The sequence below is a fragment of the Tupaia chinensis genome, unplaced genomic scaffold (genome assembly GCF_000334495.1).
Source record: "Tupaia chinensis unplaced genomic scaffold, TupChi_1.0 Scaffold000646_1, whole genome shotgun sequence".
In the NCBI taxonomy this organism is placed as follows: domain Eukaryota; kingdom Metazoa; phylum Chordata; class Mammalia; order Scandentia; family Tupaiidae; genus Tupaia; species Tupaia belangeri.
This window is the reverse complement of record NW_006160167.1, coordinates 2,986,889-3,002,645: the sequence shown is the minus strand read 5'-3', so window position 1 is coordinate 3,002,645 and position 15,757 is coordinate 2,986,889. Positions and strand designations below refer to the sequence as shown.

Genomic DNA, 15,757 nt, shown 5'->3' with positions numbered 1-15,757 from the left:
TATATCTATATATATTTTTTTGGAGAGTTTTTTGCTATAGGGTGCATGAGCTCACCAAAACTACAGAGAGACAGAAAGTGAAAAATCACCTCCTGGGGATATAGCCACGCCACAATCCCTTCTCCTCCATTCTCCTCTCAGGATCTTGGGCACACACGCACACGTGCCCAGCATGAGTCTAAGCCACCTGGTCCAGGACTTTAACTGTGGTAGACCACATGGAGTCCAGCAACATAGCTATTACACCAAGTGCTGGTCCCCCCCAACTCATGTTTTTAAAAGCTTTTTAAAAAAATTTTAGGTTTTTGAACTTTTTTTTTTTTTTACCTAATTAGAAAAGATAAACTGAATTCTTTTGTTTTTTTGTTTTTTTTTTTAAAGAGATTTTTGCTACAGAGTGCATGTGCTCGCTGAAGACACAGAGACAGAAAGTGAGAAATCACCCCCCCAGAGGGGTGGCCAGGCCGCAATCACTCATGTTTTTAAAAGCTTTTTAAAAAAATTTTAGGTTTTTGAACTTTTTTTTTTTTTTACCTAATTAGAAAAGATAAACTGAATTCTTTTGTTTTTTTGTTTTTTTTTTTAAAGAGATTTTTGCTACAGAGTGCATGTGCTCGCTGAAGACACAGAGACAGAAAGTGAGAAATCACCCCCCCAGAGGGGGACGCCCACACTGCCATGCCTTCTCCATTCTCCTCTCAGGATCTTGCCATGTACACACATTCCTGGCGTGATAAGTTGCCAGGTCCATGACTCAAACCGTGGTCGACTGTGTGGGAGTCCAGCAGTGTAACCATTACGCATCTGCTGGTCCCCAAAATGAATTCTTATAGAAAACATGAAAAATATAAACATCGAAGGAAAATAATTGTATAATGGATATACAGAAACTACCATTAACTACTTGTTGGTGTGGTAGTTAAAGGTGCTGGAATCCCACATGGCCAGCCATGGTGTGAGTCCCGGACCTGGCAGCTTGCTTTCTCACTTTCCCTCTCTCATGCTCTCTCTCTCTCTCTCTCGAGTGAGTGCATGTGCCTTATAACAAGTTTAAAAAATAATAATAATAAATAAAATGAACAATTCTTAAGAAAAAAAAAGAAAGAAAAAGAAACTTCCACTATCAGTGTTCATCTAACTGGGAGGTGGGGTGGTGGATGAACTGGAATTTCGAGTGCTTCAGATCTGTCTGTCTGAAATCCACCAGAAAAAGCATCGACTCAAGACTTGTTTTTAATGATGTCGTCATTTTCTTTTTCAGCTTCTACTTTTGCACAAGCACGAGCTGCTGAAATCAGTGCTATGTTAAAAGCCGTGTCCCAGAAGTCTTCAAATTCACTGGTTTTCCAGACTCTGCCCCGGCACATGAGACGAAGAGCCATGAGCCACAATGTCAAGCGCCTTCCCAGACGGTTACAGGAGATGGCCCAGAAAGAGGTAGAGGTTTCCCTTCCTGTGAATGTGTAGGTTGGTAGTTCATAGAGGAAATTGAGAAGAATTTCCATTCAAATGAAGTTTTCTTGACCTAATAGAATTTATTAAAACAAAACCCAGAAAACAACATGTCTATGATGGCATGCTTTTTTTTTTTTTTTTCTTTTTTAGTAGTTTTGGTTCAATCATTACCCAGCTCTCTGCTCTCTCCATAAGTCAAACTGGTGGGTAGTTGTTAGTTGTATATTACAGCTGATTTTAAATAAAGCACTAGGAATCTCACCACCTCCTACCCCACATGTTTTCTCCCCCTGCTTCTAATTTTTACCATAGGGCACACGAAGCACAGCCCATGGGGATGCTCTCCCTTCTCCTCCATGCTGCAATCCCTTCTACTGCACTTTAATCCTTGGGATTTTGGGCATGCATACACATTCAGCATATTTCTCAGCTGCTGGGTCCAGGACTTCAACTGTGGGGTCAGTTGTGTGGGATCCACTTGCCAACACTAGGCCACAAAGTTGGCCCCTCCAGCCCTTTTTGTTACGGTATGTGTGGGAGGGTTTCAGACAGGTTCTTTCTGTGTCATAATTCTGCTTCAGTCTCTGGAGCAGCTGAGACCACTGCCATGTGCCACTGTGTCCAGCGTTTTAGTGGGCTGGGAATGGAGCTCGGCCTCCCCTGTGGCCTTAGCCCACCAAACAGGAGTGTCCAGCCTACACTACCAAAGCTGGGCCAGAATGCCTCTTTTTTTTTTTTTTTAAAAAGAATTATTTATTTAATTTTATTTACCATTTTTTAAAAGAATTTTTACGACAAGGCATGCACATTCACCAGAGAGAGAAAGAGAGAGAAAACAAGATACTAGATCTGGGACTTGAACTGCAGTCTACCACATGGTAGTCCAATGACCCAATCTTCATGCCACCTGTTCACCCCAGAAACCCTCTTTTTTAATGGTTTTGAATAGTTGATGTTTTCCTCCCAGATTAAAATAAAATTTTGGTCCTCTTCCCAGATAAACAGATGTAGTTCTGTGTTTTGGAGCCATGGCCACCTTGGGGTTGGAAGGTACACAAGGCAGCATCAGTACCTAGCATTCGCCTTTTGTCTCTTTCACAGTTGAAGACTTGAGCTCCGTTTTAATTTTTGTGCAAGTTTAATTGTGTTTTAACTTTCAAAATTCTGGACTTGGGACCAATGGGTGGCGTGGTGGTAAAGGCAACTAGGTCCTGCATGACTGACTGCATGGTTGGAGTCCTGGCCCAGGGAAATGAGACACACTCTGGGCATGTGTGTGTGTGTGTGTGTGTGTGTGCACGTCCAAAATCCCAAAAAGAGAGAGAGAGAGAAGGCATGGCCGTTCTCCATGGAGGGTGCTTTCTCACTTTGCCTTTCTCTCTTTTTCTCTTTGATGAGCACACACCCTCCGACAAATTAAAAAATTCTGAACTAGAACATTCTAAGATTAAGCTACTCATGACTTTACTAATTGAATGAAAGTTTATTTAATGGGCTGCCTTCTATGCATTCTAGTTTGCTGATAGGGTTAGAGTTCAGCAAGGTAAAATCTTTAAATTTAAGGGGCTCACAAACTAATGGGGAAAATTTTTTTCTATGCAAGTTCAGTTTGCCTGTGGAAGAGATCGAATAACAACTAACCTGGTGGGGTGTGACTTTCTAGATTTCACAGGAGGGCTTTTCCCAGTGCTAACCTTAGCATTTGTAGGTAGCTGGTCTGAAATGTGTGGGTCTTCCGCATGTTTGTATTTTCGGTCTTAAGTTTGGTTTTAGTTAGGAACTTACCAGTTAAAACAACAACCTCAAAAGCTAACATTTTAGTGATTCTTTCTTGCCCTCTAATTTTAGTAGCCCCATTAAGCTTGTGTTACGGTGTTGAAGGTTTGTAAGTATTGTCATCTTCGTAGTCAAGGAGCTTGCCTGGGTAGTGAGGGAGAGAACTGTGCTACCTTTGGAGGTTTGCGCATCTCGAAGACCTTCACCCTTCCCATTGCCTCACATCTCTACTTACACTGGAGAAACCACCATGTTAAATATTGAAGCAAACTAGTGGGTCTGGTTGCTTCTACTCCATTCAAACTAACATAGTTGTTTGACTTCGTAACATTCAGCTTTATCTGCAGGTGCTTACAGACTAATATCTACCCTTTTTCTGAAACTATAGGCAGAAAAAGCCGTACATCAGAAAAAAGAACATTCAAAAAATAAATGCCATAAAGCTCGGAGATGTCACATAAATCGGACACTAGAATTTAACCGTAGACAAAAGAAGAACATATGGTTAGAAACTCACATCTGGCACGCCAAACGGTTTCACATGGTCAAGAGGTGGGGCTACTGCCTCGGAGAGAGGCCGACAGTCAAGAGCCACAGAGCCTGCTATCGAGCCATGACAAGCCGTTGCCTCCTTCAGGTATGCTTTTCCTGTGGGGTTTTTCTTATTTTTGTTTAGACCCTTTCCGATACAGACTTTTAGGCTATTTCATGGTATGTCAAGGCCCTGTTTATGAGGTTATTCATTTTAGAAATGATTTCCTGTGCATGAAGTGCTCTGCACGGTGCTGGAGACGAAAGATGAAATTACTGGAGATGACTGACACCAGTCGGACCATTAACCAAATACACGATTGTATGGAAAGAGCGTACAGTACGATGAGCCTTTGTCACAGAGCAGGAAGGCCTCTCCTGGCAGTGATGTGTGAGCCGAGCTTAAAGGAATAAGGTGGGAGAATGAGCGAGGCAGAAGGATGCCAGATGAGTGGCGAGGTGAGGGGAATTCTTTGTGACAGAGATGAAGAGAATGAGAACAAGACTGGAGTAGGAACCAGATTTTGCAGGGCCTCACTGGCCATGTTCAAGGTTTATTCGATATAGGCGAGTCTAGCAGTAGGAGTCATTCATGAGAACCTACTGTATACCCTGAGCAGTATTAAAAATGCTGTTCTAGGCATTTATGAGTCAGTGGAAAAGATGTTTGAAATATTAAACTTTTTTTTTTTTTTTTTTTAAGATTTTTGCCATAGGATGAGTGTACTCATTGGAGAGAGAGAGAAGCAGAGAGAGAGAAAGTGAGAAATCACCTCCCAGGGAGGATGGCCTTGCTGCAATCCCTTCTCCTCCTAGGATTTTGGGTATGCACGCACATGTGCGTGGTGTGATTTTCAGACTGCCAGGTCTGGGACCTGGACCAGTGTTGGCCATGTGGGAACATAGCACCTTAACTGCCATGCCACCTGCTGGCCCAGAAATTTTAAACTTTTTGAGAGGACAGTTTTAGAGCTCTTAAACATATTAATCTGATTGTGTACTCCCCTCAATTGCTAATTCGGTTGCTTTCTATCTCTTGCAGTACATATTTAGACATTTGCTCTTTGCAGAAAGGCATTTTCTTCCAGTGGCAGGATGGCCTGGGCCAAGCTTTGAAAGCTTTCGGTATTGGCATCCTCTGATGCCTCTTAAGGGCAATATAGCAGAATAATCAATATGAGAACCCTTTTTTTAAAAAAAAAAAAATTGTGGTAAAGCATACTAACAAAATTCATCATATAATCATTTTTACAAGTACAGTTCTTTGGTACTAAGTACATTCCTGTGGTGCATCTATCACCATCATCCATTCCAAAGCTCTTTGATCTTCCCAAACTGAAATTCTGTACCCACCACACACCAACTCCCCACGCCCTCCTCCCCCAAGTCTCTGGCAACCTCCGTTCTACTTTCTGTCTTTTAGTTTGACTCCTATAAGCACCTCACAGGGTGGATGCATGTGGTATATTTGTTCACTTATTTCACTTAGTGTAATGCCTTCAAGGTTTATCCATGGGACCAGCAGTTGGAATAATGGCTATATTGCTCGACTCCCATTAGTCAATTGTGGTACGAATCCTGGACCTGGTGGCTTAAACTCACGCTGAGAACATGTGCGTGCATGCCCAAGATCCCAAGAGGAGAATGGAGAAGGGATTGCGGCATGGCCATCCCCCCCGTGGGGTGATTTCTCGCTTTCTGTCTCTGTCTCTGTCTTTCGGGTGAGCACATGCGCCCTATAGCAAAACCTCTCCAAAAAATAAAAAGGTTGATCCATGTTGTGGCATATGTCAGAATTTCCTTCTTTCTTTAAGACTGAGGAGTATTTCACTGTATGTGTATACTGCGTTGTATTTGCCTGCTTATCTGTCAGTGGATGTTTGTTTTGCTTCCACCTTTTGACTGTTATGAATAATGGTGATGTGGACATGGGCGTACAAATGTCATTTGAGTCCTTACTTTCAGTTCTTTTGGATTTATACCTAGAAGAGGAATTACTGGGTCATAGGGTATTTCTGTGTTTAATTTTTTTAGGTATTGCTATAGCATTTTCCATACAGCTGCACCTTTTTACATTTCTACCAGAAATGCACAAGGTCCCAATTTCTCCACATCCTGGTCAACTCTTGTTACTTTCTGTTATTTGGTACTAGCCATTCTGAGCAGGGTGAGGTGAGCACAAGGATCTTTTAAGAGGCCTGGAGAACTCAGCTCTAGGAATCATAGATTATAGTCGAATTCCTAATTTACATTGAGGAGTCTGGATTCCAGAGAGGTGAAGTGTCTTACCCAAGGTCATGCAGCCTGTGGGGAGCTAGACAACACTCGGGCAGCTGATTCCCCTGGTCTGGGCTTTTACTACTATATTCTCGAATTTTAGAAATGAGTTCTTATTTTAGGCAGAATTTTTGCTGAATTTATCAAATATTTTCTCAACATTGGATCAATCTTAGTAACAAATATTTTTGGGTGCTTAGTATATTCCTGGCTCTGTTTTAAATGCTTTACATGGGTTATTCATTTAATTATATTTTTTTAACATGTTTTTAAAGTTAATTTTTTAAAAGAATTATTTTATTTAACTTTATTTATTTATTTTAAATTGACCAGAGAGGGATGTAGTGAGAGAGAGAGAGTGAGAGAGTGAGAGAGAGAGAGAGAGAGTGAGAGAGAGAGAGAGAGAGAGAGAGAGAGAGAAGAGAAGAAGAGAGGAGAGGAGAGAAAGAGAAAGTGAGAAAGCAAGCCACCAGGTCCAGGACTCAAACTGTGATTGGCCATGTGGGAGTCCAGCACCCTTAACCATCATGCCACCTACCATCCCCTATTCATTTAATTCTTACAACAACAGTAAAAGAGTAGTAATTTCTGTTGAAACTGAGATATAGAGAGGTTGAGTAATTTACTGACCCTCAGCCAGTAAGTCGGTGAAGTTGAGATTTGAGCCAGGGACTGCAGAGATTCAGGCTCTTAACCTTCAGTGTCTGCTGTCGCCCAGTGGTACAAACTCAGGAGAGAGTCATCTGGCCACTGCCAGCCTTGCTGATGGAAGTGTGCCTGTGTGTGAGGGATGGCATTGACCAGTGTGAGTTTGTCACAACCACAGCAGTCATTTGCCATGTAGTTCCAGTTGCTGAGTGTACTGGAATTGCTAAAGATGCCTTGGCAGAGGGGTCAGATTGGAGGTCAGAGAGCCAGGTTTAAATGTTCACTTATGAGGTTTTCAAAGACACAATCTCCATGTCTCAAATCTTCCTCTGTCAAATAAGGGGACGGCAGTACATGGTTCTTAGGTTGTTGGGAGGACAAAGTGGCAGTCCAGGTAAGGATTTAACCCTGTGCCTGGCCCTCGGTAAACCTTCAGTGACTATTAACTTGCTATTTTTCTTTGGTGTGTTGATTTTACTAGCTCCATCTTCTCTCACTTCATCTTACTTAAATTAGTAAGGTCTTACTCTCATTACCACTTTTCCTTGTACATCACTTGGTTGCGGATTCGGGTTTTAATTGGGTATGGGAGGGATATGGGGTAAGTTAATTGCAATATTGTGTCTCTAGACTTGGTGTCAAGAGATCTTGAGGGTCTAAATTAGCTAACTGAAGTGAGAACTCCTAGCATAATTTTGCAGAATGTATTACTGTCTTTCTTACGGTACTCTGATTTCTTACCTTAGGTTTATCTGGGGGATGATTACTCCATTAAGTTAGAAGCGGCAGTTTTGTTTTGTGTTTTTGAGAGATTTTTGTTATAGGGTGCATGTGCTTGCTAGAGAGACAGAGATAGTGAGAGGGACAGTGAGAAACCACTCCCCAGGGAGGACGGCCACACTGCAATCCTCTTCAATTCCCCTCTCAGGATTTTGGGCACACATATACACATGCCCTGTGAGAGTTTCAAGCTGCCGGGTCTGAGACTCGAACTGTGGTCCACCACGTGGGAGTCCAGCACCTTAACCACCATGCCACCTGCTGGCCCCAGAAGTAGCAGTTTTTATACCCTACTTACCATTTACCTATAAATATGAGCTAAAAGATAGATTTGCTTTCAAAAAATAGAACACACTTTAACTTACATTTTCAATATAGATTCATTTTGATTTTGATTCAGATTGATTTCAGAATATTAGCTAGTGTAATAGGTGAACAGGTTTCAGATTTTGGCTAACTGAGGAAGACTGCTTTGTCTTGCACCGCTAGAGGTTTTCTGATGTGAGTTTTGGCTCCTTAGCAGTTTTGCCCCCTGTAATTTCTTGAGTATTTAATTATGTCTTTCTCTCTGTGTAGGACTTATCTTACTACTGCTGTTTGGAGCTGAAGGGCAAAGAGGAAGAAATACTAAAGGCACTTTCTCAACTGTGTAGCATAGACACAGGTAAGCCTGTTTCAAGGTTTAAGTTCTATTTTGGCCTTTCTATATTTTTTAATTTCATGAACTAGTGTCTGCTGTATGCACTTTAGAATTTAAACATATGTAAAAATATGTGAGACAGTTCTTTGTTCCCATTGAGTACATTGATTTAAGGAAAGTTAGGGTGGCATTTGAATCATTTATAATGTCAAATGTAAAGGAAAAGATAGGAGAGAGTCATTGTTTTGGTGAGGTCAACTTAGGCAGGAAGAAATTTGAAACTCTCATTATGTCACTCATTCAATAAATATTTACTGAGAACGTATTGTGTGCCAGGCTTTGATCAAAGCAATGGTCAAAATCCAAACTTCATCCCTCCTGGAGATAGACAATAAATAACAATGTGACTATCAGGAAATAATACTGCAATCCTGACACTTGAAATCATGGAGTTTTGCTTTTGTTTACGTCAGGATTGACGTTTGCAGCAATTCATTGCTTATCTGGAAAGCGCCAAGGGAGCCTTGTGCTTTACCGGGCGAATAAGTATCCTAGAGAAATGCTTGGGCCGGCTACATTTATTTGGAAGTCTAAGAGGACGCCTGGTGACACTGCAGAGGACAGACAGTTGTGGATCTGGCTTCACCCAACCCTTAAGCAGGTATAATCGTTTAGATTATTTCCCTGTCATTCCTATTACTACATTCTTAATTACTGTTGGAAGTCAGTGCCACAGAAATTTGAATAATATAATGATTGGGAGGTGACAGGTTAAGGTGCTGAACTCCCACATGGCTGACCATGGTTTGAGTCCTAGGCCTGGCGGCTTGCTTTCTCATTTTCCCTCTCTCTCTCTGGTCAAATTAAAAAATAACAATACTAACAAAATTAAAAGAAATAGTTAAATTTGAATAATATAATGTTTGGCTGATGGTATTTGAATGTAGGGGCAGAAGTTGTATGAATTTGAAATTAAGCAATTAAAAATTCTTTTTAATTAAACAATTTTTTAAAACATTTCATCGACAAAGATTGAACATATTCAAGGTGTGCAGTGTGATCATTTGGTGTTTGTATACATTGTGTAATGGTTACTACAATCAAAATACCACATCTATCACTCCCCTGTACATTAGGTCTCCGGAGCAAATCATGACCTCCTCATTTTTTGTAAGTCCTAAACAAGTGGAGATGAAAAATCATCTTATTATGCTGAAGCTTTGAAATGTTACATTTGGACTCAAGCTCTCACCTGCTTGAATTGACTCATTGTTATCTAATTGCTTGTTAGAGTCTTTTTGAAAATGAGAAGTTGTTTTGAGTAATGAAGGCTTTTAATATTGCATTTAGTTTACTTTCCCTTCTTTAGCAAAGTCACTGATTTTATTATACAATAGACTGTAAATTTTTACTTTTAACTCCAATCCAATGATTAGATTTAAATAAAAATTTAAACAAATTTTAAAAATTTAGTTATAGTATTATAGTTATGTTGCTTTTATGATATTTTCTATTTAGCTTTTTTTAAAATTCAAAGTGCCATGCACTATTCAGAAAAACTGAGTGGTTTTGGTTATTTATTTATTTATTTATTTATTTGGAGATTTTTTTTTTGCTATAGGGTGTGTGCGCTCACCAAACAGACAGAGTCAGAGAGAAAGAAAGTGAGAAATCACCCCCCAGCGGGGATGGCCATGCCACAATCCCTTCTCCATTCTTCTCTTGGGATCTTGGGCACGTACTCACATGTGCCTGGTGTGAGTTTTAAGCCACCGGGCCTGAGACTCGAACCGTGGTCGACTACATGGGAGTCCAGTGACACAGCCATTACACTAACTGCTGGTCCCTGTTTGTTTTTATGTTTTATGAGAGTGTGTATGTAGGAAGAAGGAGGGAGGACAGACAGAGAGAAAGAGAGAGGTATTTTTGGCAGGTTCTTACCATTGTGATTTTCTGCCCCTGCCACCCAGTCAGTTAGAATTGCAAACATCGCCTTGCCCGGCCTGTTTAGGTTGGTCCAGGATCTGAACCCAGATCCTACTGGTTACACCATGGTAGCTGGGCCCAAAAGAGCTTTTGATGATGATAAATTTAAGAAGGGATAAAAATGGAAATTTTTAAAGGAATAAAAAATGAACTAAATCAGGACCAACAGGTGGCCTGGTAGTTGGGTGCTGAATTTCCACATGGCCAACTGCGGTTCCAGTCCCAGACCTGGTGGCTTGCTTTCTCACTTTCCCTCTCTCTCTCTCTGGTCAAATTAAAAAATAATAATAAATAAGTTATTTTTGAAAAAGCTAAAGCAATAACATTTATAGTAACATATTTACATTTTAAAATTTAAACATAAATGTTGAACTATTCCCTTAGGATGTCTTAGAGGAAATAAAAACAGCATGCCAGTGTATGGAACCCATCCAAGCGACAGTCTGCATCCCAACCCTGCTTCTGACCCCGTCCCAGGAAAAGGGCCAGACTGAACAGCTCAATGAGAAAGTTGGAAAGAAAAGAAAAAGGCAAGATGATGGAGAAATTGCTAGCCCAATTAAAAAAATTATTGGCGACGGAACTAGAGATCCGTGTCAACCATATTCCTGGATGTCTCCAGCCACAGGCATTGTGATCAGGTAGGAGTTGAATCTGCTCTTAACCTACTGAACGTTTTCCGTCAGTGAAGACTTGCTTCATTTTTGCCTGTGACACGATCATTGCAGATGATGGGAGTTTCCACTTTGTGACCTCTTCTCTTTCAGTGATTTGACGATGGAGATGAACAGATTCCGGCTGATTGGTCCACTTTCCCACTCCATCCTGACTGAGGCGCTGAAAGCGGCTTCTGTCCTCACTGTAAGAGTAAATGTGACCGGTGTGTTCTATTCGAGCTGTGTATTTCTTACCAAGTTACAGATGTGTAATTTGGTAACGTTAGGCGATGCCTTTTAAACGTTTCTTTTTTCTAATAATTATTTTATTTATTGTTATTATTATTTTATTTGACCAGAGAGAGAGAGAGAGAGAAAGGAAAAATGAGAAAGCAGGCTACCAGGTCTGGAACTCAAACCACAGTCAGCCATGTGGGAGTCCAGTGCCTTAACCACCATGCCATCTGCCAGCCCCAAGATGTTTATGTCTTTACGTGGGCCTATTACCAAAAGTTCTGCCATCTTTCACTTCTAGAAAACCAAATCTAAGTGGGTATAATAGTAAACTGCCTGCTATTATTTGAATAGGCTTCCTTTGCAGTTCTGAGTCTCGTAGGAGGGTCTTCACCTCTATTCAGTAGGTGGGTGATGGGGAAATCTCTGAAATTCTGTGCCTATACTTTTCTGTGCCTAATTTTTTGTGTTGTACTTGTGTATGCTTATCCTCTGGGACTAGTCTTACCAATCTATGATCCTCCCAAAAGTTAAGGGTAGTATGTCTAGTTCAATACTTCTCATAGAACTTTCTGGGGATGATGTTCCCGTGTGTTGTCGTTTGGTGGCGCTTGAGATGTGACTAGAGTAACTGAGGAACTGAATTTGTACCTTTACTTAGGGCACGTGCACTCACTGGAGAGGGATGGAGAATAGGGCTAAGAAGAGAGAAAGCACTTCTCGTGGGAGATGGTCACATTTATCCCTTCTCCATTTATCCCTTCTTTTGGGATTTTGGGCCTGTACACACATGCCTGGCGAGTTTCTCAAGCCACCAGGTTCAGGACTTGAACCATGCGGCTGACAATGTGGGATCCAGCTACTCTCTCACCACAGGCAGCTCCCTTTATTGAATTTTAATTGACTAAAAATTGAATTTGAATAGCTCTGTGTGGCTAGTAGCTGTAGTGTTGGATAGCACACATCTAAAGAGTGAATGTGGAATCTGCCGCTCTGGGTTCAAATCTTGTTTGTTTCCTGCCTTAGTGCAGTTAATTAACTTGTCAGGGCCTGTGCCTTTCAGATTTGGTGTGGCCAAATACAATGATGGATTGGAATGGATTTTGAGATTTTAGAAGAAAGCCCCTTTAAAAAAATACAAGCTCTATGCTATTTCTCAATCAACCACTGTTGTCTCATGTGAAATCCTTGAGCTGCTTCTTAACTTTCTTCCATTATTCCCCTTTTCAGTCCATTCTTCAGTCCATGGAGGAGATGAAGTGATCTTTTAATTTATTTACATCTTGTTGCTTCTTGATTAAATGTCTTTGAATGGCTTCTCATTGTATTTAAGATAAAATCCAGAGCCCTTAGTATGACCTGTGTAATCTCTTGGTGTTGTGCTTCGGGGACCTCATCTCTTCTCATCTTCTGGCCCGCCTTCGTTCAGGTTCCAGAACGTGTCAGTTCTTGTCTCTCTTAGAGTCTTTGCACCTGTTTTTATCTACCACTGCTCTTTGCTTGGCTAACCCTTCCTTGTTCTTTTAAGAATTCAGTCTACATCATTTATTCTGTCATTTTCCTAGATTCTTTTCCTGGTGCCTTAAGTTAAATTATGTCCCTCCTGTTATTTTCAGAGCATCTTGCACATTTCCTCAGTTTACATGTATAGGTTTGTGTGTATATTTATGTAATCTCCGTGTCTCTCATTAGACCATGACCTCCATGATGGCAAAGGGAAGCTTGGCCCTGTTCTTTGTCCTGGCCTCCCTGTAAGCATAGAGCCTAGCGCAGAGGAGGTGCACCTCGGTAGCTGATAAGTAGCTGTAGAATGAAGGTCTGAGGGTAGAAAGTTGGGTTCTAGAGCCTGTACCCTGAACCACTCTGTTGCTACCTGAGCCTGTGGTAAATGGCATCTATTACAAGCTGCTCTAGTATCTGTCAGAACATGTAAATCATGACTGCAGGTTGTCTTGGCATGCACATGCTACTTGAACGCTTTTTGAAACTTTGCTCAATTCTTACTTCTGTTTGGAAAAAATGTAAGTGAAGTGCTTAGATCTCTTATTGATTGATTGATTGATTGATTGGAGAGGTTTTTGCTGTAGGGAGTGTGCACTTGCCAGAAAGACAGACAGAGACAGAGAGATAGAAAGCAAGAAATCACCCCCCAGGGGGGATAACCACGCCGCAATCCCTTCTCCTCCATTCTCCTCTCAGTATCTTGGGCATGCACGCACACGCGCTGGGTGTAAGTTTAAGCCACTGGGTCCGGGACTCGAACCGCGGTCAACTACATGAGAGTCCAGCAACATAGCCATTATGCCAACTGCTGGTCCCAAAGTGCTTATATATCAAAAGGCATTTCCAGGAATACTGTAGTGGAAATATATCCTTTGTCTGAAAATGTACTCAGGAAGTACTGGTTTGATTTTCCTTTTGTGATAAATGTTTTAGTATTCTTAATGGAGGTGGTGAAATTGGCCGTTTTTGTTGAGCAACAAGGGCATTGTTTTTGTTGGAACTGTGCTAAAGAGAGGCTGCAAGTGTGGCATAGCTTGGTTAGGTAGTTCTCTGAAAACCACGTGACTATTTCCTGGTATGTGAAATCTTCAGAGAAGATTTCAGTAGTACTGTGTCCTTAGAAATTGGAAGAGTAGTTTGTCCAGTATTAATTAATATGTTACATATAGTTACTTCTCTGCTTCTGCCCATAAAACATTTATTCCCACGCACAGAAAGAAAGGGCCATTAACACAACTACAACAGTTATTAAGTCTGATTCATCACTTGTCTGGTGAACAGGAGATGTTACTTTCTAGGCTAGAGAAGTCACAGAGAAGACACCTCATCAGTGGTGGACTGAAACCTGTAAGAGTCCTGACAGCGTTTCCCTGCATCACAGACAAGAAGCCATCTTGGAATTGTTGGGAGGTATGTGGAGGGAATACCGGGTTGCCTTGGGGATAGGAGTGGGAAGTGGGTTAAAAGGGTATTTTACAGTTGGATCTCCAATGTGTAGTATTACTTTCTTTTTTTTTCCCAAAGTTTATTTTTTGTTCCCAATAGAGACTACATGTGTGTCCATGGAGGAGACAGGGGGTGTGGGGAACATCCTTGACAGGGTCTTGTCATGTCAGTATTCCCTTCAAACCCTCTACTCCAGTTGTCAGGGTCTTGGGCATCCATGTGCACGCCCAATATGTTTCCAGTTTACCAGGCTGGGGATCCAAACCTATGGTAGGCCACGTGGCTTCCAGCATTACACTTCAGTACTACTGACTACACCCAAGAGGCTGGGCCATGTTGCTTATTAACTTGCTGCTGTTTGTTACAGTAGAGCAAAAAAAGCAAGTAAGAGAGATGCCCAGTTCAATGAATAAATACAATATTCATATTCATTTATGAAACGACATCAAATGAGGCATTAGTATCCTAAATAACTGGCATCCTGATGTTATAGATTCGTGCATCTACCAGGTGCTGACCCGAAATCTGTATGGACTTGCCCATGTTGCATTTATGCTCATAGCTGCCGAAGTTATCACTGATAGATGCAATGTGGCAGGTCTTAGAATGACCTTTTTACATCTTACTCTTTATGAATGTTAATTTATTCTCTCAAAGTATCAATGGGGAAACAAGGGAATGTTTAAATGATTAGCCCAGGCCAGCTGGTGTGTCATGGCTAAAGTGACTATCTCACATGGCTGACCACGTGGTTCAAGTCCTGGGCCTTGGTAGTTTGAGAAACACACTGGGCACGTGTGCATGTGTGTCCAAAATCCTCTGAGTAGAAGGGATCGTGGGTATAGGGGTTGCTTTCTCTCTCTCTCTCTCTGTCTCTCTCTAGCGAGCACACACACCATTTAGCAAATTAAAAAAAGAATTAGCCTCAAAAGAAAATTTCATCAGAAAATCTAAAAGATTTACAAATATAAGCAAATATGTATTTATGTATTATCAATGACTTTTTCTGTAGGCGTGCATATATTTATTTATTTATTTTTAAAGGAGTTACATCACCAGCAGAAATACCGGCAGGTACTATTCTGGGACTAACAGTTGGTGATCCTCGAATAAATTTGCCTCAGAAGAGATCCAAAGCTTTGTCCAATCCAGAAAAATGTCAAGGTAAAATTCTTGAAACACTCTCGGTTTTCCTTACTGTTTTGAGCAGTCCAGTCCCATTAGGCAAGTCCTCTCTGACACCTCTGCAATAATTTCATCTGTGAAAAGTTAGGGGGCCCTTTACCTTACCAGGTGATTATGATCAAAGGAGAAGGTGTTGTGGAGCAGCTCTTAGCTGTAAAACATGTAGCTGGATCCTTATATTGACTTTGTTTTGAGTTCTCTATTTGTTAGTAAAACTTGTCTCTCTGCAAACTGGATTCTCTGAAAATGCCTGGCATTTCAGCATTTAACTTGTGAGGAAGGGATCTGCACCGGCAGCTGGTCTTGTGCTCAGTGGAAGCCTCTGTCTGACCATACAGATGATCCAGGTTCGAATCCTGGCAAGGCCATCCCAGGTGCTGAAGTATGAGATATCTTGATCTAGAGTGAGTAGACTGGCTTGAGAGAATTGTTTGGCTGGGGTGATAGAAGATGGTGGGGAGAAGATGGCTAACATTTTAGTCTGATTTGGGATTTGTCACAATTATGATAATGTCTCATTGTATTTACTGTCATTTAAATACGATTAACTACAAGAAAAATTAAAATTTGCTTGTGAATTTTGGGGAAAAAAGAGACAGGTATGTGTCATAACAACTTCAGAATCTTCTTTACCTTCCCA

At 41.1% G+C, this 15,757-nt stretch overlaps 1 protein-coding gene across 1 annotated transcript in view; it reads left to right on the top strand.

Moving 5' to 3' along the window:
* POP1 (POP1 ribonuclease P/MRP subunit) overlaps positions 1–15,757 on the top strand; it is a 47,058-nt gene that overhangs the window by 10,310 nt on the left and 20,991 nt on the right. Inside the window, exons 4-11 of the mRNA XM_006159717.3 lie at positions 1,262–1,437; positions 3,620–3,868; positions 8,044–8,131; positions 8,581–8,768; positions 10,478–10,734; positions 10,861–10,954; positions 13,785–13,896; positions 14,977–15,096. Coding sequence (XP_006159779.2) covers positions 1,262–1,437; positions 3,620–3,868; positions 8,044–8,131; positions 8,581–8,768; positions 10,478–10,734; positions 10,861–10,954; positions 13,785–13,896; positions 14,977–15,096 — 1,284 coding nt within the window. The remainder of the gene's footprint in view (positions 1–1,261; positions 1,438–3,619; positions 3,869–8,043; positions 8,132–8,580; positions 8,769–10,477; positions 10,735–10,860; positions 10,955–13,784; positions 13,897–14,976; positions 15,097–15,757) is intronic.